The 21,190-nt window shown below is 32.8% G+C and overlaps 1 protein-coding gene across 1 annotated transcript; it reads left to right on the top strand.

Annotated features, from left to right (window-relative positions):
• Positions 1 to 7,676: 7,676 nt before the first annotated feature.
• Positions 7,677 to 8,773, top strand: LOC121220241 (eukaryotic translation initiation factor 1A). Its single transcript, XM_041099674.1, has 2 exons — positions 7,677 to 7,721; positions 8,219 to 8,773. The coding sequence occupies exon 2, from the start codon at positions 8,228 to 8,230 to the stop codon at positions 8,654 to 8,656; it is 429 nt and encodes a 142-aa protein (XP_040955608.1). The 5' UTR covers positions 7,677 to 7,721; positions 8,219 to 8,227; the 3' UTR covers positions 8,657 to 8,773.
• The last annotated feature ends 12,417 nt before the right edge of the window (positions 8,774 to 21,190 follow it).

Here is a 21,190-nt window from a genome sequence, read left to right as displayed (position 1 = left end):
TAATGATATCTCAGAAAGAGAGGACAGTCAAGTGATAGCAACCACCCAACCAGAAGTTAAAGTGGAAATGTCAGATGAAGAAATGGGAAATATTGGTGAAACATCAGATGTTAGACCTTCACTATCTATTTCAGGAGGAAAAACAACGTTCACCATCGATGATATTCTAACTTCCAGATGGCTAGGAAGACTCTAGGAGTTTCACTCATGGCTAAAATTGACAGAAGAAAGTCATTACAATATTCTGTTAGAATTTGTTTCCAGATTTACAGGAATGTTGAGAGATTGGTGGAATTCAATCAGTCAAGTAGATCAAATGCAATTTCTGGTTTTAACAGATTTATCCCAAGCCATCATGATTATCCTTAATCATTTTATTGGAAATCCTGAAGATCTTCTGACCTTGAAAAGAAGAGAATTCTTCAAACGAAAATGCTGCTCTTACAACAAGAAAGACTTATCCAGGCATTTCCATGCTATGACCAAATTGTTTTGTTCACTTGGTCTAGAGCAAAGTCTTAAACCTGTAGTTTTTGCATCCATACCAGAGCCCCTTCAAGTTGCTATAAATCAAAGTCTCCACAGGCAAAAGAGAAACATCCTCAGCTTGACCATGGGAGAAATCCAACAAGAAACTTATGTTGCTCTTGAAGACTTATGCAACAGAAAAAAGGTTTACAAAGATTATATCTATGGTGACAAGCGATTAGACAAATCCTGTGATGATTCTTATTTGCGAATCAAATGTGGACATGAAAGGCATTGTTATTTCAGGACAAAAAAATAAAAGACATTTCAAGAAATTCAAAAACCCTAGTCTTCCAAGATCTTTCAGAAGGAAACCAAAATGGAGATATTTGAAGAAAAAGAGATCTCCAAGAGGAAACAAATCCAATAGGTGTTACATATGTAATCAAAAGGGTCATTTTACAAAAAATTGCCCAAATAACAAAAAAGGGTCCAACATGATCTAGCAAATCCAGCAAGAATCATGAATTAGGATTAGAGAAGAAGATGATATTGAATCTCTCTTTTCTATTGATGATGAACCAATGGAACAATCACTATGTACAATCCAAGGAATAGCCTCAGAGTCAGATTTGTCATCAAATTATAGTTATATGATCAAGGCTCAAGAAGCCTAGATCCTCTCTGCTACCATAAAAGCCTCCGTACCTCATATTCCAATTTCAATCTATTTGGATAAATACAGTAAGCCCATTACTGTTATCACCTTTATAGATACTAGAGCAGCTAAGACTGTTATGAATCCAAAGATATTGCCTACAGAATTCTGGAAGTCGCAGGTTTATTATTTCAATTCAGTGGCAGATCAAGTCTTTGCGACCCATTGGATTTGTAAGCCCATCAACATCTAATTTTTCTCATGATGTACTATAAAGACTACAGTATTGGGGTCTGGCCTCCTTGAAAAAGACCTTGTAGTTGGATTTGACTTATACACTAAGGCTCGACATATGAGGATACTACCAGATGGAGTCCGTTACAAGAAAATGTTCAAGCGTGTTGTCCAGATTCCTAGATTTTTTTTATGATTCATGAAAGAAAGATTCAGGAGATAATTGAAGAATTAAAAAGCAAAGTATGTGCTGATTCACATTCAGAATTTCTTCAAAAATGTGAAAATCCTTTATGGAAAAATTCTGAATTCTTTATCACACTTCCTTTCAAGAGGAATAAAGATATCAACCCCACCAAAGCTAGCCACACAAGAATGAATCCTGAACACCAGAAGTTAGCTGAAGAAGAAATTCGACAGCTACAGCAATAAGGGTTGATAGAAGGATCAAATTCTCAATGGGCTTGTGAAGCTTTTTATGTCAACAAAAAAGCTGAACAAGATAGGGGAAATTTGAGGTTGGTTATCAGTTACCAGCCTTTAAACCATTTTCTCCAAGACGATAAATTTCTTTTGCCAAATCAGAATTCATTATTCTCAAGTCTTGCCCAAGCAAAGGTTTTCTCTAAGTTTGACTTGAAAATAGGATTTTGGAAATTAGGAATTAACCCAGAAGACAGGCCTAAGATAGGATTTTGTATCCCAAATTAACATTTCCAATAGACAGTAATGCCCTTTGGGCTCAAGACTGCCCTATCATTATTCCAAGAGGCCATGATAAAGATTTTCTAGCCCGTTATAGACCATGTTTTGGTCTATATTGATGATATACTTCTTTACAATTCAAACAGTTGATCTTGAAATATGAAATTATATTAGTTGAAAGAAAAATGCAGATCAACAAAGATGAAGTTGAGTTTCTTGGCATGCAGTTCAAAGATGAAAAATACCAGCCAGGCAAGCATATTGCAGAAGAATTGCTCAAATTTCTAGAGAGTAATTTATCAAAGAGACAAGTTCAACAATTATTAGGAATTATAAATTATCTCAGAGATTTTATTCCAAAAATCTCTAAATTTACAAATCCTTTGAGAAAGATGTTAAAGAAAGACCCTCCTCCATAGAGTACAACTCAAACCAAGGCAGTAAAAATACTTAAAGAAAAACTTCAGCAACTGCCACCATAACATATTCCATTAGAAGGAAAAAGAATCCTCCAGACAGATGCCAGTGACAAATATTGAGGGGCCATACTCTTTGAAGAAAAAGAAGGAAAAAGATATCTTTACGGATATAAGAGTGGAAGGTTCTTTAATGCAGAAATGCATTACCATTCAACCTTCAAAGAAATCCTTGCTGTTAAAAAAGGTATTTCAAAGTTTGATTTTCATCTCATAGGATATCATTTTATTATAGAGATGGACATGTCTTATTTCCCAAAAATGCTAAGGTTCAAATAAAAGGAGGTCCTTCATCTTCAACTATTAGATGGTCAGAATGGTTTTCAAAATATTCTTTTACACATTAAGGGAAAAACCAACGTTTTAACTGACTTATCAACCAGGCCACCTGAAAAGGTTTTAATGATGGCACATTTATCTTCCTCATCTTCCCAAAACAAAAAAGACATTGTGTCAAACTCTCCACTTTCTTTCAACACTCCGTATGTGAAAAAAAAGAAGACATTGTGTCAAACTCTCCACTTCCTTTCAACAAATGTGCCACCTAACTCATACCCTGAGCACCCACCTGAAGTACTAAGTCTCATCCTTGAAAAAAGATTTCACAAGGAAGCCATGAACATGATGCTTTCTTATCAACTTAATGTTTTTAGAAACTTTGGGGGATTATACCTGAATTCGTTAGGACTTCATCCAGAATATCCATTTATTCATCCAATTAAATTTCAATTTACTGAATTTCCTGATGAATTAAAATGGATGTTATGGTATCTCACCCACTTATACCACATTGGAATACAGTTTGATATATTGGATCTCCAATATTATCTCACTGTTTCTTATCATGGACAGGAAAACCCGGAGCTCCATAATTTGGCTATCTTTCTTAGACGGCTTTATCCTTTAAACCAGTGGTTGGAGACGATTACCTTAACACTTGATCAATCCAAAGAGACACTTCCTTCAAGTGTAGTAATTATCTTCTACAAACCACAATATTTTATGCAAAATGGTGCATCAACTCAATTGGGAGCATTTCCAACGACTTGGATTAAAAAAATACAGTTCAAAGGTCAATACAAATCCATATGACTACAAAGCACTGCAAAAATGTCTCTGTCAACTCAACAGAACCATACCCACAGATATATGACCACAAGGAAATGTTTTGGCATATTGGGATTTCAAAGTAGAACCACCAGCACCATATCAAATGGAATTAAAAAAGGCACTCAAAGAATATTAAGAAAATATTCTAAGTCCTAAGGAATGGTCACAAGAATACCCATGGTTTTGCAGCAGTACATGGACAAATACGCCAGCTTGGAATAAAGACAAAACAACAACACCAATGGACCTTGGTAGCTCACCAGAAAGCAAATGGGAAGAGAAATGCTACAGAGCAAAGTTGAACAAAGAAATAAGAATTGAGGAGCAGAACTTCACATCAGATACCAGCACCAACTACGAAAGTAATTAAAATAGATAAAGTTTGTACTATTTTACTTTGATAAAGTTTTGTACTATTTTACTTTGTAAAAGGAGATTCCTGTTGATCTCCTTGGTAAGTTTTCTTCTTGAAAACCTATCCAGGTTTTCTTATAAAAGGAAGAAGGATCCTCAGTTGTAAGATATAGGAGGTTATCAATAAAATTTCAAAGTGTTTTTCTAAAACCCATGTCTCACTAAAACTCTTTCCTTCTTTATTTTCTGAACAAAACCTCAAGGTAATTTGAGAATGAATCTCTCGTAAGTTTATGAGTATGCCTTGTGCTTGTCATATTATAGATTCTGTAAATCAAAAATTAAACTTAAACCAAATGATATTAATGGTTAAAAGACTCAAGAAGTATTTTGAGTATAGAGTTGATAGCTAAAAGACAGTACCTGTTTATGGCCATAGAGAGCCTCAGTCTTGGCATAGCATACTTGCTATCATCTTATTCTTAATCCTCTACTATTGGAGTAATATTACACTTCACGCTCAAATTACTGGTTCACTCACCCCTGGCGCACTCTATGGTTGAGCATTTAAATTCAATAGCCATTTAATATGGAAAAGCGATTATTGAATCCATTATTAGATTAGACCGGGTTTGGTAAACTCGAGTCGGCCCAAATCAAAATCACAACCCAAACGTTGGTTCGTCGTGGGGCTGTCCTCAGCTAAGCTTAGGGTTGGGGGAGTGAGCGGAGGGTTCGGTTTCGAATTCGCTTCTTCTTCTTCTTCTTCTTCTTTGACTCTTGTCTTTGTAATACCCTAATTTTGCCCGGCCCAAATCAAATAAATAAAAAAATATAAATAATAATATAAATAATGAAAACCAAAAAATAATTAAATGTCCAAAAATGTCCAGTTACAAACTAAAAATTAAAGGCCCAAAATTATACCAGACCAAATACACCCCAGCCCAATCGCCTTACAAGCCCAATAGCCAACTCAGCCCAAATGGCCCAATTACAATAGCCCGATACCCCGGCCCAATTACATTGAAGCCTAAAACAGAAAAGGAACCAGAAACCCTAACAGCTAGGGCGAGCCTCCAGCACCGCAGCCACCAGGGCATTCCCTCGACCTCATGCGTTGCGCCGAGCCGCGCCACATCCCAACTAGCCTTCGTACGACACCTGCAAAGGACAAACAAACGCAACAAACGCGGAGAAGGGCCAGCAACAGGAGAAAATACACACGAAAAACGCAGTAGAGAAAAGAAAAGAAAAAGGGATCGCATTTTTGGATTTTGTTTTTTATCATTATTATTTTTTTCGAATGGAGGGGCTATAAAAAAAGCGAAAACCCTTTGTAAGGGGGAGGTCTCGCATATTGTATAAAAAAATCAATACGCATTCAGATCAATGGAATACAAAAAAAAATTGAAATTCTAAGAGTTTCTTAAGGAAAGAAGCAGTAAGGGAAAGGAAAAACATACCTGGCGATAGGATTTCGGCCTTCTCCGTTGTCATTGGAGAATAGGTTGAAATCAGAGGTTGTTGGTGCCTGAGGAGCGCAGAACGGCGCAGAGTCTTTTAAGTTTAGGTTTTGATTTAATGTAAACGGTAGTTTTAGGGTTTTTTAGTTTTAAATGTAGGACTTAAAACGTCACCATTCAGAGCCAATACAATGGCATTGAAACAGCGCCGTTTTGAAGACCCGATCCGAAACGGTGACCTGATCCGGGAAGGATCTGCCCACTATGGATCGTTTGGTTTATTTACTTAATGAGTCTTTCCGTGTTTAATGAAATTATGATTTGACTTTTGTTTTTGATTTGTAATTTATACCTCGCATTTAATTCTGTGTTCATTTGGATCCACGTTCAAACGGTGCCGTTTCCCATATTGGATTTTGAATATCCGGATCTATGCGTCTAATTGCTGCTTTAGTCCCTGGGTTTTGAATCGATTGCAAATATAAACCTTTAAAAATCTTGATTTTAATTTAAGTCTTTTTTTTTGTTATGTTCACTATCATTTTAGTATTTTCTTTAATTTTATAAATTTTTTAATATTTGCTAGTATTCTTTTTGTTTTTTTTTCTATATTTTTTATATATCTTTTACTTACCTCTTTTCATATTTATTATTAGTATATTTCATGATTTTAATTTTTTTTGTAAAAAGGGACATTCAATTTTGTTTTTTATTTTTATTTTTAAATCAAATTCTTTGTTTTAGTATTTTAGATTTGTCATCATGTATTGTTTTTTAGATTTGCTATATTATTATTAAAACATTGTTTCATTACGATACATCAATATTTTATCATGTGTTCCTATTATATAATATTATTTTTTATAATAATTTAATGTGTATAATCTATCAATGATTTCAAGTTATATTCCTTTAAACCAATTTCTATGTAATCTACTTATTCAAAATATTCCAATATTGCATTCATTCCAATGTACATTATTATATATTATTATTTAAAATATGCTTATGAAATGTTTATTCTAGTTCCATGCTTGTACATTTTGTAATGTTCACTTCAAAACTCATTCAAATAAAGTTATTTTATTTAACATAGTTCTTAATTTTCTTTTAAATCTATTCCCAGACTCAAATGTACAAATGTATTGTTACTTTTTTAAATCATTGTTGAGATGATATATTTTTTACCTTAATGTGTCTTTTGAAATTGGTTATTAATTCTTTTAATTTTCATTTGTTAATATTGGTATTTGCTTAATGTGCTTAAAATTATTGTTGCTATTCTTGTTTGAATTTATCTATTGTTTGCTTAATATTTTACGTATGATTAGATTGTGAGTTATCCTATTACATTGTACATTGGTGTTCAATTATACCATATTTGTTTTAAAAATAATGTTTTACAAAAGCATTATAATCATCTTATTTCAAAATTCCTAAAGGGGGCTTGGTGTTTATGAGCTCTCGAGAGAATTGTGCCCTAACTTACTGGGCTTCAATTCTTCTTAATGAGTTTACATCATCAAGTACCCATTTTATTAAAACCATACAATTGTTAAAATAAAGCTCTTAAGATTCCAAGATGTTGAATCCTAACTTACTGGATGTGGCATTTTATTGTCTCGATTTTCAAAAAATAAAGGCAATATTTGAGTTTTAAGAATTTCGAGAAATTGAATCCTAACTCACTGGATTCTGATTTCTCGATTGACTTAAACAATCAAGTAACCTTCTTTAAACTCATGATTTTCATAAAAAAAGGAACACATTTAATTTCAAAGATAGAATTGTAACACCCTAACTCACTGGGTGTGATAACTTATTTCTTCGAAATAAGTGGTCTTATCATTCAAGCTAGTTCATCCAAGTTTTCTCATCAAGGATCGTATTTTTTTTAAATCTTTTCAAAAATTTGACAATAAAACATTGAACAATCAAATCGGTACCAATTCTGGGCGTCACGAGGGTGCTAACCCTTCCTCGTGCGTAACCGACTCCCGGACCCTTTTTCTCAAATCTCGTAGACCTAAAATTTATTTTTAATGGTGAACCGATCACAACTTAATAAAAGATCGGTGGCGACTCCCCATTTTCATTTTTAAAAAGTCGATTCCCGTTTTCAAAAAATTGGTTTCAACAGTCTTCACCTCTTTACTCAGCACTACCAGCTCAAAGGTTCGTTTATTTTATTTTATTTTCTTTTAACCATCTTTGATTCGTTTCTCGCTTATCTTTCGCTTCAATTTTCTGGTAATTAGTTTCTTCTAACTGATACCCTAAATTGACCTTGATGAAATTCTCCATTTGATTTCCCTTTCCCTAAATTTTAACTTTTTAGCGTTATGTTCTGATGATTGAGCTTCTGTTTAATGTATTCATCATATAAAACTTAATTCAAGCATGATTTCTTTTGTTTAATTTCATATATACTTGAATTATTTTCCTAATTGCCTTTTGCTTTTGCTTTTCTTTTAATTATATTTGATTTAAATTTGAACCGTTCTTTTGCCTATTAAATAAAAGAAGTAACTTTTATACAAATTTTATTATCAACAGCACTAGAATATTTTATTATGAAATGCGGATTTTGGAATTTCCAGTTCGTTTAGGGTTTTATGTCTGTTTTTGTGTATCTATACATTTGTCTATGTTGTGTTAAAATAATTTCGAATTCATGTCAATCTTTAGCTTCTTTGGTGATTGCTAAATTGTGTTGTTTGTTTCTTAGGGAAAAAAAAAACAAACAGTAAGAAACCATGCCGAAGAACAAGGGAAAAGGAGGAAAGAACAGAAAGAGAGGAAAGAACGAAGCAGACGATGAGAAGCGTGAGCTCGTCTTCAAGGAAGACGGGCAAGAGTACGCCCAAGTGCTTCGTATGCTCGGCAACGGCCGGAGCGAAGCAATGTGCATCGATGGTACTAAACGCCTTTGCCACATCCGTGGGAAGATGCATAAGAAGGTATGGATTGCTGCTGGTGATATAATTCTCGTCGGCCTTCGCGACTATCAAGATGACAAGGCCGATGTGATCCTTAAGTACATGCCTGACGAAGCAAGGCTATTGAAGGCCTATGGTGAGCTTCCGGAGAACACCCGTCTCAATGAAGGCATTGTTGCTGAGGAAGAGGAGGGCGGTGTAGATGATTACGTCGAGTTCGAAGATGAAGATATAGATAAGATCTAAGGTAACTATACCTTGTGTTTAAACTGTTAGAAACAGAGAGATATGGTGGATGCTGTGGAGATATATGACTACAGTAAGTGAAATACCTACCATAAGTCAGACATTTTATAAATGGTGAATGTGACATTGTTAGATGTGTATGTTGTTAATTTCACTGAAACTGAAAGTGTGTTTGAATTCTCAAATTTAATTTTCATGGAGATAGTGTAAGCTTATTGTCAGCATTTTGTCACTGTTTTTGTTAGATATAAACATAAGGGTCTTTTCTAGGTTAAAAATGTCTATCACCATCTCTGTCAGACAAGTACAACGGTTAATCTGCAAAATGCCTGGAAGAATCTCTGGCATATACGACTGTCTTTGAATGATAACTCTTGCCCATTTTGTGTCAATCACAGTGAAACAGCCGAGCATCTTTTCCTTCAATGCCAGCCTGATGGGTGCTCTCGTAAGAATCAATGACTTCTACCAGTCGATTCTTCACTCTTTCGACCTTGATCCTCCATCAGCACCCTAACCTCGAATTCCAAGCATTCTCAACATTGGTCAAACCATTGCGGGATGGAAATTCCATCTGGCAATTGGGATATCCGGCACCTCCTTCAATCGATCTCTATTCAACAATACAACATAGACAATTGGCAACTTTGGAAAGAGGCTAAGGTCAGTTAAAAAGCATTTGCAAAATTTTTTTTTGTCACAGAAGCAATTTTGAAAAGCATAAAAGAATCTTATTTAACAATACTTTTATTCAAAAGTAATTTTTTTTTGTTCCAAAAGTGTTTCTGAGAAATAATACTAAACTGGCCCTAAAAAAATGGACAGGTTCTTCTTCCGAAGTCTTTATTAGCTTCACCTGCTATAAATTTGTGTTTTTGCAAATGTACCCCCCAAAAAACTTCTAGATTAGTTTAATATATACTTATTATTTTTTAACAGATTAAAATTTCTTGAAGTCTATTTTTAATTTTTAGATCATTTTCAGGAATCGTTAAAATTATTATTTTTATATTTATTGATGTGATATTTAAAATAAAAAAACTCATTTAATAATTATTTTATAAAAAAATAACGTTAATATTTGATTGAGCAAGTACAGAATATATTCAATATTAGAATGTTTAATTCTTTTTAAAACAACCATATCATTAAAAGATAACTAGTATGTTTGAGTCAAATGTTGGGTTGATTATTTGTTTGTGTCAAATTGTAGGGTAAAAATTTAAAGATTAAAATATGCTCTAGCAAGATTTTCAAAACTAGATCAATGGCTGAATTGGTTAGGCCATTGATTCTTATTGATCGATAAAATAAATCATTAAAAAAAGATTAAGCTGGGTTTTTTGTAACACCCCTTACCCGAGACCGTTTCTGGAGTCGAGCACGAGGCATTACTTAGCTTATCTTACCAGTTCGGAGCATAAAAACTAGGTTTGAAAATTTATTTCATTATTCGCAGTAAATCTGTCTAATCGCGCAGCAGTTACTAAATTAATTATAACTTGAGCTAAAGAACTCGAAATTTAATCCCGTAAATTTTCCCTGAAACTAGACTCATATATCTACTCACCATAAAATTTTTAGAATTTTTGGTTCAGCAAATTAGTACAGTTTATTAGTTAAAGTCTCCCCTGTGTCACCACCAGACTGCCCTGACCTCTAGTCACTAAAAATAAGTTTTCTCGCTATAGGATTTTCATATGAAGATCTTACTTGTTTCTATAGAAAATAGACTCATTAAGGAATCTAAGCATGTAAATTTCAACTCATAACCATTTTTGTACAATTTGTAATTATTTTCTAAACTCAGAATAGGGGACTCCAAAAACAGTTCTGACCCTATCTTACTAAAATTCACATATCTTAAAATATAAATTTCTTTTTTCTACACCGTTATTTTTCCATGAAAATAGACTCAACAAGCTTTAATTCCATATATCATTCACCCTCTAATTCATTTTATACTATCTTGGGTGATTTTTCAAATTCACGTCACTGTGCTGCCTGAATTCTGTTTCTTTGCAAAATTTTATCCTTTCATGATTTCCATGCATAATTTATCACCTAATCTTTCATAACAACAAACACCTACATCCTTAATCATTTTAATAACCATACATCATCAACTACTTACACATCACTCATTGTTCATATTATACCAAAAGTAGCTAAGTTTCTATACATGCCATACACAAAACAAAACGTCTAATTATACCGAGTTATTTCTTTGATAGTGTGATCGGCCTCCGACGTTTCCTTCGATCCCCGAGTGGTTAGATAAGTACTATAAGAAGAAGAAAATAAAGAGATTAAGCACTAGGCTTAGTAAGCTTACAAGCAAATAAATCACAACATTCAACATAATGGATAATTATGCATAATATCATCTAACATCATAAATTTCTTTACTTCTCAATTTCTATCTTCTTCTTTATTCCCTTACGTTCTTTCTTACCTGACCTTTCCGTTTTCATAAATATAATCTACTTTTCCTTTGCTGTTAATTCACTGTAATTTAACTCGTATTCTGACCCGTTGAACCACTCGGAATACTAAGGATACTAGGGTCGTTCCTGTCTATCAATATCCTGCCAATGCCATGTCTTTGACATGGACTTACATGAATTATTCCTGTCTCCAATGCCATATATAATATGGACTTACATGGCTCAATCCTGTCTCCAAAGCCATATTTCTAATATGGACTTACATGGCTCATTTCTGTTCTGTCCTGTCAACTCTAATATCCTAACATTCCTAGGGTTCAACCGGGGCTTTCTAACACTTTTCCTCTGTCACTTCACCTTAAATTCGACTTTAAATATTTTCATAACATAAATATATAAATGCTGGAAATTGACAATAATAATGTAAAATAAAAGAATATTGCATTTATTTACTGTAACTTACCTTGATACAAAATGTGACTAAACTTTACAATTTAGTCCTTTACTTTTTCTTTTCCCCGATCTACTCCCGAATTTTGTTCTTCTTGATCAATTGAGCTTGGAACCTTAAAACCTTAAATTTCCCTTTTTCTTTTTCTTTCTTTCTTTCTTTCTTTCCTTCCTTCTCTGCCCGTTTTGCTCTCTGTTTCTTTCTCTGTTTCGTCTCTTCTATTCTGTTTCTTTTCTTTCTTTTTTTTTTATTCTTTCTTTTGTTTTATGTATATATATAATATAATATAATATATTAATGATAATATAATATAAAAACATAATCATTACTATAATATAATAATATTTTTTTTAACACATAAATATCTCAGATTTTTATACTTATGCCGCCTCAACTTTGGAAAAAGGCATAATTGCCTATTTGGTCCTTTTAACTTTTCTTTAATCTATAATTAAACTTTTATCCCTATTGCAATTTAATCCTTTTTCATAATTAACTATCGAAACATTAAAATTTCTTAACGAAACTTTAATATTATCCTATTGACACTTCGTAAATATTTATAAAAATATTTACGGCTCAGTTTATAATATCGAGGTCTCGATACCTCGTTTTCGACCCAATTTACCTAATAATTTCTTTTAAATCACAAAATTCACTAATTCAAAAATATTTCTAACTTCTTCATCGAATTTAGTGATCTCAAATCACTGTTCTGACACTACTGAAAATTGGGCTGTTACAACTCTTCCCCCCTTAAAAAAAATTTCGTCCTCGAAATTTCTCACCTGATACAAGCTATTAAGTCAAATCTTTCTTCACCCCTTTCAATCGAAGTCCATAAAAATTAATCATAACTCATATCACTTCCGAACTCATACCAAAACTCATTTTAGAAATTGATACTATGCCTGAACTTAACTGAGCAGCTCTGATGTTCTCTTGCCATCACTTTTTCACTAGTAGTATGACTACCAAGAAATGTCCAGTAATTGTCTGTCGAAACATAACTGAGAAACCCGAATTATCTTATTTAATACCTTTGAACGAAGATCTTGGAAACCCATCCAGCGATAAGAAAACAGATAATTTAAACCTATTGTGGAGACCCAAGATGTACTGATTCCATCACTGATTATAACTCAATTAACTTTTCAATGAATAACCCACTCTGATTAAAACAACTGAGTCGATTTTATCTATCAGATAATAACATTTCAGAATAATCCAATCTTCTTGTTGTCAAAACAATCCAGATATACCATATATCATAATCCTCTCGGAACACCAATCGAAAATTTCCACAAATAGCATTTAACTCAAACGAATTTTGACATTCCATTATTGACTTGTTGACATAATTTCAGAATTACCTGAGAAGTGAAAACCAAAATACAAGTTTGAGCTTAATCTTCCTCCATCTACACTTTTGCCGATGTCAACCCCTTTCACGAAAACTAGAAAGGAATTATATATAATAAAAATATTTCAATCATTAACATCGAAGCTTTAAACTATACCGAAGCCACAACCATCAGATAGATTAAAAACCATAATGCCATAATAGAACTGACGTTCCAACCATATAGATAGAACAATACTTCAACATCAATAATGCACTCCATGTAGTCTAACTATCTCTGAAATGTATAACTCGGCCAACTTGTCAAGTGAATAATCCATACGGATTGGGATAAAATGAGCCGACTTAGTTAGCTTATCAATCACAACCCATACTGCATCTTTCTTTTTCAGTGTTAACGGCAATCCTGTCACAAAATCCATAGTAACTCTGTCCCATTTCCATTCCGGAACTAGCACAGGTTGCAATAATCCTGAGGGTACCTGATGTTCGGCCTTTACCTATTGACAAATCAAGCATCTAGAAACAAACTCTGAAATATCTCTTTTCATTCCTACCCACCAATACAATTTCTTCAAATCATTATACATTTTTGTACTGCCTGGATGAATAGATAAAGAACTGTTATGTGCTTCCTGTAAAATCTTTCGAATAAGTTCATCATTCTTTGGTACACAAATTCTGTCTCTAAACATCAAACAACCATCAGAACCAATCCAGAAATCTGATTCTATGCCTGACTCACATTGAACTCTTTTAGCTTGTAACTCATTATCATCTTTCTGAGCTTCACAAATCTCTTCAAGAAATACCGGTTTAGCTCTAAATTCAGCTAAAATAGAACTATCATCTAACATGGCTAAATTGGTATTCAAAGCTTGCAATGTAAATAAAAGTTTCCTGCTTAAAGCGTCAGCAACTACATTTGCCTTACCTGGGTGATAATCAACCACTAACTCATAATCTTTAAGCAATTCTAACCATCTTCTTTGCCTCAAATTCAAGTCTTTTTGAGTCATCAAGTATATCAAGCTTTTATGATCGGTAAATATCCGGCACCTTTCACCATACCAAGAATCACATCAAACTCATCAAATGGCAATAGCATGAGATCGACCGGAAAACAGTAGCCTCTAATCATTAAAGGACAATTTCTACATACTTTATCTACTAATACATGCTTGCCTAATGGATTCGATACTTTAATCACAAATTTTGTAGATTCTATAGGCATACTTATACTAGGCATCAATTTCATACAAACATAAGAATGAGTCGAACCCGGATCAATCAGAGCAATGACATTAATATCATGTAGAGAAAATGTACCCGTAATCACATCGGGGGAGGATGCCTCTTCGCGTGCACGAATAGCATAAGTCCTTGCAGGGGCTCTAACATCTGGTCTCACAATTGAATCTCCAGAGGTACCTCTGTTACTTGCTCCTACTCCTAGTTGCCTCGGTGATCTGCCTCTAGTAGGAGCATTTCCGAATCTAGCACTCTGTGTTACCTCTCGGCTAGCCACTTCTGGACATTCTCGTACAAAATGATCTGGAGCACCACATTTATAGCAAACATTTTCGCCTGCCCGACAAGGACCATAATAAAGTCTACCACACCGTGGACACCCTGATCTACCCTGTCTGACATTACCTACACTCGTAGTCGATGTGGTCTGAGCCTTCGGATCCTTAAATTTGCTACCTCTATTCTGACTAGATTGCCCTGCCGAAAAGCTAAATCTGGTAGAAAACTCTTTGGGCCTCTTGGATGTAGCCTGAAATGATCTGCTCATCTGTCTCTTCTTTGTATCTTGTGTCTCTGTCTCAACTTTGCCTTTTCTTTTTAATAGCTCCTCTGCCTTACAGGCTCTCTCAACTAAAATAACGAACTCTTTTATTTCTAGGACACCCACTGACAGTCGGATATCATCATTTAACCCATCCTCAAACCTTTTACACATGATAGCCTCTGTGGACACACATTCTTGAGCATATTTACTGAGCCTGACAAATTCACGCTCATAATCGGTCACCGTCATATTGCCTTGTTTCAATTCCAGGAATTCCTTTCTTTTCTGGTCAATAAACCTCTGACTGATGTACTTTTTACGAAATTCTTCCTGAAAGAAATCCCAAGTGACCCTCTCTTTCGGTACAACTGATACAAGTGTCTTCCACCAGTAGTAGGCTGAGTCTCTAAGAAGTGATACTACACATTTCATACACTCCTCGGGTGTACAAGATAATTCGTCAAAGACTCTGATAGTATTCTCTAACCAAAATTCTGCTCTTTCTGCATCATCATCTTTTGTTGCTCGGAACTCTTCTGCCCCTTGTTTCCTGATTCTATCAACTGGTGGCTTTTCTCTTACCACTGTACCTGTGACTGGGGAAGCTTGAGCTGCATGGGTAGCCTGAGAATCATGAGGGGCTGGAGGTCTAACTGCCGGATTCGTACGAACGAACTCGGCAAACAAATCATTCAAAGCTCGGAAGAGAGCTTCTCGAGTCACTCCTCCCTGATCAACTATTACTGGCCTATTCTCAGATGGCGCTGCCCTTCTGTGGAAGCAGGCGCATTACTTTCTACATCATCATCACCAGCTCGCCCGGGATCCATTACTATAAAATAAAATGTTTATTAAAAAAAAATTGTCAGGAGTCGTCACACTATCAAAATACAAGTATGGCATGTATAGCTAGACTTTTTCTCACACTAACTGTTCCGAGAACCGACTAAACCTGCTCTGATACCAATAAAATGTAACACCCCTTACCCGAGACCGTTTCTGGAGTCGAGCACGAGGCATTACTTAGCTTATCTTACCAGTTCGGAGCATAAAAACTAGGTTTGAAAATTTATTTCATTATTCGCAGTAAATCTGTCTAATCGCGCAGCAGTTACTAAATTAATTATAACTTGAGCTAAAGAACTCGAAATTTAATCCCGTAAATTTTCCCTGAAACTAGACTCATATATCTACTCACCATAAAATTTTTAGAATTTTTGGTTCAGCAAATTAGTACAGTTTATTAGTTAAAGTCTCCCCTGTGTCACCACCAGACTGCCCTGACCTCTAGTCACTAAAAATAAGTTTTCTCGCTATAGGATTTTCATATGAAGATCTTACTTGTTTCTATAGAAAATAGACTCATTAAGGAATCTAAGCATGTAAATTTCAACTCATAACCATTTTTGTACAATTTGTAATTATTTTCTAAACTCAGAATAGGGGACTCCAAAAACAGTTCTGACCCTATCTTACTAAAATTCACATATCTTAAAATATAAATTTCTTTTTTCTACACCGTTATTTTTCCATGAAAATAGACTCAACAAGCTTTAATTCCATATATCATTCACCCTCTAATTCATTTTATACTATCTTGGGTGATTTTTCAAATTCACGTCACTGTGCTGCCTGAATTCTGTTTCTTTGCAAAATTTATCCTTTCATGATTTCCATGCATAATTTATCACCTAATCTTTCATAACAACAAACACCTACATCCTTAATCATTTTAATAACCATACATCATCAACTACTTACACATCACTCATTGTTCATATTATACCAAAAGTAGCTAAGTTTCTATACATGCCATACACAAAACAAAACGTCTAATTATACCGAGTTATTTCTTTGATAGTGTGATCGGCCTCCGACGTTTCCTTCGATCCCCGAGTGGTTAGATAAGTACTATAAGAAGAAGAAAATAAAGAGATTAAGCACTAGGCTTAGTAAGCTTACAAGCAAATAAATCACAACATTCAACATAATGGATAATTATGCATAATATCATCTAACATCATAAATTTCTTTACTTCTCAATTTCTATCTTCTTCTTTATTCCCTTACGTTCTTTCTTACCTGACCTTTCCGTTTTCATAAATATAATCTACTTTTCCTTTGCTGTTAATTCACTGTAATTTAACTCGTATTCTGACCCGTTGAACCACTCGGAATACTAAGGATACTAGGGTCGTTCCTGTCTATCAATATCCTGCCAATGCCATGTCTTTGACATGGACTTACATGAATTATTCCTGTCTCCAATGCCATATATAATATGGACTTACATGGCTCAATCCTGTCTCCAAAGCCATATTTCTAATATGGACTTACATGGCTCATTTCTGTTCTGTCCTATCAACTCTAATATCCTAACATTCCTAGGGTTCAACCGGGGCTTTCTAACACTTTTCCTCTGTCACTTCACCTTAAATTCGACTTTAAATATTTTCATAACATAAATATATAAATGCTGGAAATTGACAATAATAATGTAAAATAAAAGAATATTGCATTTATTTACTGTAACTTACCTTGATACAAAATGTGACTAAACTTTACAATTTAGTCCTTTACTTTTTCTTTTCCCCGATCTACTCCCGAATTTCGTTCTTCTTGATCAATTGAGCTTGGAACCTTAAAACCTTAAATTTCCCTTTTTCTTTTTCTTTCTTTCTTTCTTTCTTTCCTTCGTTCTCTGCCCGTTTTGCTCTCTGTTTCTTTCTCTGTTTCGTCTCTTCTATTCTGTTTCTTTTCTTTCTTTTTTTTATTCTTTCTTTTGTTTTATGTATATATATAATATAATATAATATATTAATGATAATATAATATAAAAACATAATCATTACTATAATATAATAATATTTTTTTTAACATATAAATATCTCAGATTTTTATACTTATGCCGCCTCAACTTTGGAAAAAGGCATAATTGCCTATTTGGTCCTTTTAACTTCTCTTTAATCTATAATTAAACTTTTATCCCTATTGCAATTTAATCCTTTTTCATAATTAACTATCGAAACATTAAAATTTCTTAACGAAACTTTAATATTATCCTATTGACACTCCGTAAATATTTATAAAAATATTTACGGCTCAGTTTATAATATCGAGGTCTCGATACCTCGTTTTCGACCCAATTTACCTAATAATTTCTTTTAAATCACAAAATTCACTAATTCAAAAATATTTCTAACTTCTTCATCGAATTTAGTGATCTCAAATCACTGTTCTGACACTACTGAAAATTGGGCTGTTACATTTTTAGCTTGGCTCAATCAGTTTTTTTTCGGCTAGGGAGTCAAATAGACCGATGCCTCTCTCTAGATCAATATTCGTGTCAATTCCTGGTCTAGTTCAAATAACTATGACTCTAAGTCTTTATACTTCATACATTTGGAATTTAGTCTCCCTACTTTTATTTTCAAGAATTTAATACCTCTAATTTAAAATATGCATTCATATTAAATATAACCTAGTAACATTTTAATTTAATGTTAACGATATTAATTATTTAAATTAATTAATAACATTATAAAAATTTAAAGACCAAATTATGTTAGAAATTAAAGTATAATGATTAAATTTTCAAATTTACACATAATAAATGGGTCAAAATTGAAATTTAATCATTTATTTATAATGCAAAAAAAAAAAAGTAAAACCATGTGCTAATGTTTGGACCTTTCTATTATATAGAGTTACTAGTATGATTTACTTACGCTTCGCGCTTGATTAATTATTTGTTTGTATTAAATTATAGAGTAAGAATTTGAAAGTTAAAATATATTTTAAATAAAATTTTTAGAATTAAATCGATGATCAAACTAGTCAAAATATTGGTTCATAAGATTCGATTAAATAAATCATCAAAAATCATAGAAATAAAAAATATTTAAAAAATAAAAAATCAGTTCAATCGATGTTTTAGCCTAGTTCAACTGGTTTGTATTAGTTCGAGAGTCAATTGATTTGATGCCTCTTTTCGAACTAGTACTCGGGCCGACTGACTGGTCCGACTCAGTTCAAATAACCATGAGTCTAATTTTCTACACATTATACATTTGGAATTTAGTCCTACTTTTATTTTTAATAATTTAATCTTTATACTTTTTAGATTTAAAAATACGCTTTCAAATTATATATAACAACGTAACATTTTAATTAAAAAGTTATATTAACTATTTGAAATAATTAATAATAATATAAAAATATAATTATGTTAAAAATTAAAGTATTAGGATTAAATTTGAACATAAGATCAAAATTAAAATTTAACTATTTTTGTAAAATAAACAAATGAAAAAGAAAAAGAGCATGATACATGTGCATCATGTCTTTTGAATCTTCCTTTTATATAAAAATATATAGATTCTTAGTTTTTGTTTTTTGATACAATGCCTAACCTATCCTTAAATAAGAGGATAATGTGCTTTAGCATACTTGAACCTACGTCCTTCTGTACTAGTAACAACGTTGATGCCAACTGAGCTAAAACTCAATCGGCAAATTTGACGGGTTTTGACTTGACTCGATTTGTCAAGTTTTTTGGGATTTATATAAGTTCTGGCCTTTGAACTTGGTAATTTGGTTCACTTTGGTACACTTGAACTTAATAGTTAGGTCCATTTTGGTCCTTAATCTTGAAAAAAACATAAAAGTTTGATGATGTGACATTGTGATATTGTCACTCTTTAATTCACTTTGGCACTTAAACTAGACAACTAAGTTTATTTTGATGCCTGAATTTGAAAAAAATATATATAAGTTTGATGATGAGGCACTTTGAGATTGACAAAATTTCAAAGTGCAAAATCTCAGAGTATCATATTTAATGTTTTAATAATTGGACTGGTGATTGAATAAGTCAAACCACATTTTTTCGATTCAACCAGTTCAATCGCCAGACCAAAAATAATTAAATAAATAATTAAAATTTCATAAAATTAACAAATGTTAAAACGGTTCAACCTATTCAACTATCAATTTTTGTCCTGATTTTCGATTTTTACCAATTTCAAGCAATTTCCAAGTCAATTGGTTTAAGCCCTTTATTAGGACCCTTATATTTAAGATACATGATAATAAAATTTATATTAATATTTGTTTTAACAATCTTATAGGTTCTAATCAGAATAACCCATCCCCAACTCATAAATAATAAGATAATGTGTTCCAACGCACTCGAATCCACGTCCTCTTGTATTGACAACAATACCCATACCAATCGAACTAAGACTCAATCAGCTATTCTAACAATAATTATATCTAGAAAACAATTAAAAGTTAATAAAAAAATAAAAGGCTAATATATTAAAATGAGCTCTTAAGTTACTTTCCATTGGTCAAATAAGCCTTTATATTATTTTTGCAGTTAAGTAAGTTTTTAATTATGATTTTTATCCATGAAAGTCCTTTATTTTAATATTAAAATAATTTTTTTTGAATATTTAAATTAATTTGCATTTAATATTGATTTGCATTTAATAAGAATAGTTTATTGATAAAAATAAAATAATGTTTTTCAAAAGTAAAAGTAAAATTTTGAAAGTGGTTATATATATAATACACTTAAATATTATTTTGAAAATTTTGATTACTTTTGTAAATTTTATTTTGATGTTAAAGTGTATATAATTTCTATTGCATAAAGAAAAAATAATAATAAGATGATGAAATTTAAAATACTTTTTTAGTATTAAAATAATTTATGGGTAAAAATCATATGTTAAGAGTTTATTTAACTAATAGAATAGTTTAAAGGTTTGTTTAAATAAAGTGTAATAGTTTAAGGGACTTTTTAGTATATAAGCCAAAATAAAAATTGTAATCTATTAGTCGAGTCGGAGTCGTGTATAACTTTCATTATTTGGTTCGAATTTAAAGTAAGTAAATTAATGCGTAATTTTGGATTAGCTCGAGGTCAAATTATATTAGGAGTATATCATATAGGGATTAGGTAGCGTTGAGGGGAGTTGGCTCTTTTTTGGGAGAAGTTTTCGAAATGTCCTTTGCTGAGCAGTCGATTCCTCAAGTAGTAGAGGTATTGTGCCCGAGCTGTCTATACTAATTTTAGCCTAGAGTTGTCTTCCGACTTCAAGGAGAGCCCAGTCGGTTCATGATGTTTAAGGAGTGCATTGGTAGTGTTCAAAGTCCAATACATTCACTATTTGAGGGTCTGAATGGCTGCTCGATAGATGACATTCTGAGGACTTCTTTTGAAAGAAAGACAACCTCTCAACAAGTGGCCAAAAAAAAAACCTGCTATGTTGCCATCCCTATTCCCGTTTTAGTATTTTTCATATTTGTTTTATGGTTCATATTTGAGGTTCGTAACTATCTCTCAACATTATCATCTCAAAGATTTAAACATGTGCTGTCAAATGTGAATGGTATCAGCGTGTGAAAACTGAAAAGTAGCATTATATGGAGGAAGTAAAGTTTTTTATAACAAAATGCTGAAAGGAAATAA

The sequence above is a fragment of the Gossypium hirsutum genome, chromosome D08 (genome assembly GCF_007990345.1).
Source record: "Gossypium hirsutum isolate 1008001.06 chromosome D08, Gossypium_hirsutum_v2.1, whole genome shotgun sequence".
Lineage (NCBI taxonomy): Eukaryota > Viridiplantae > Streptophyta > Magnoliopsida > Malvales > Malvaceae > Gossypium > Gossypium hirsutum.
The sequence above is the reverse complement of the archived record's forward strand: the minus strand, read 5'-3'. Positions and strand labels throughout refer to the sequence as shown.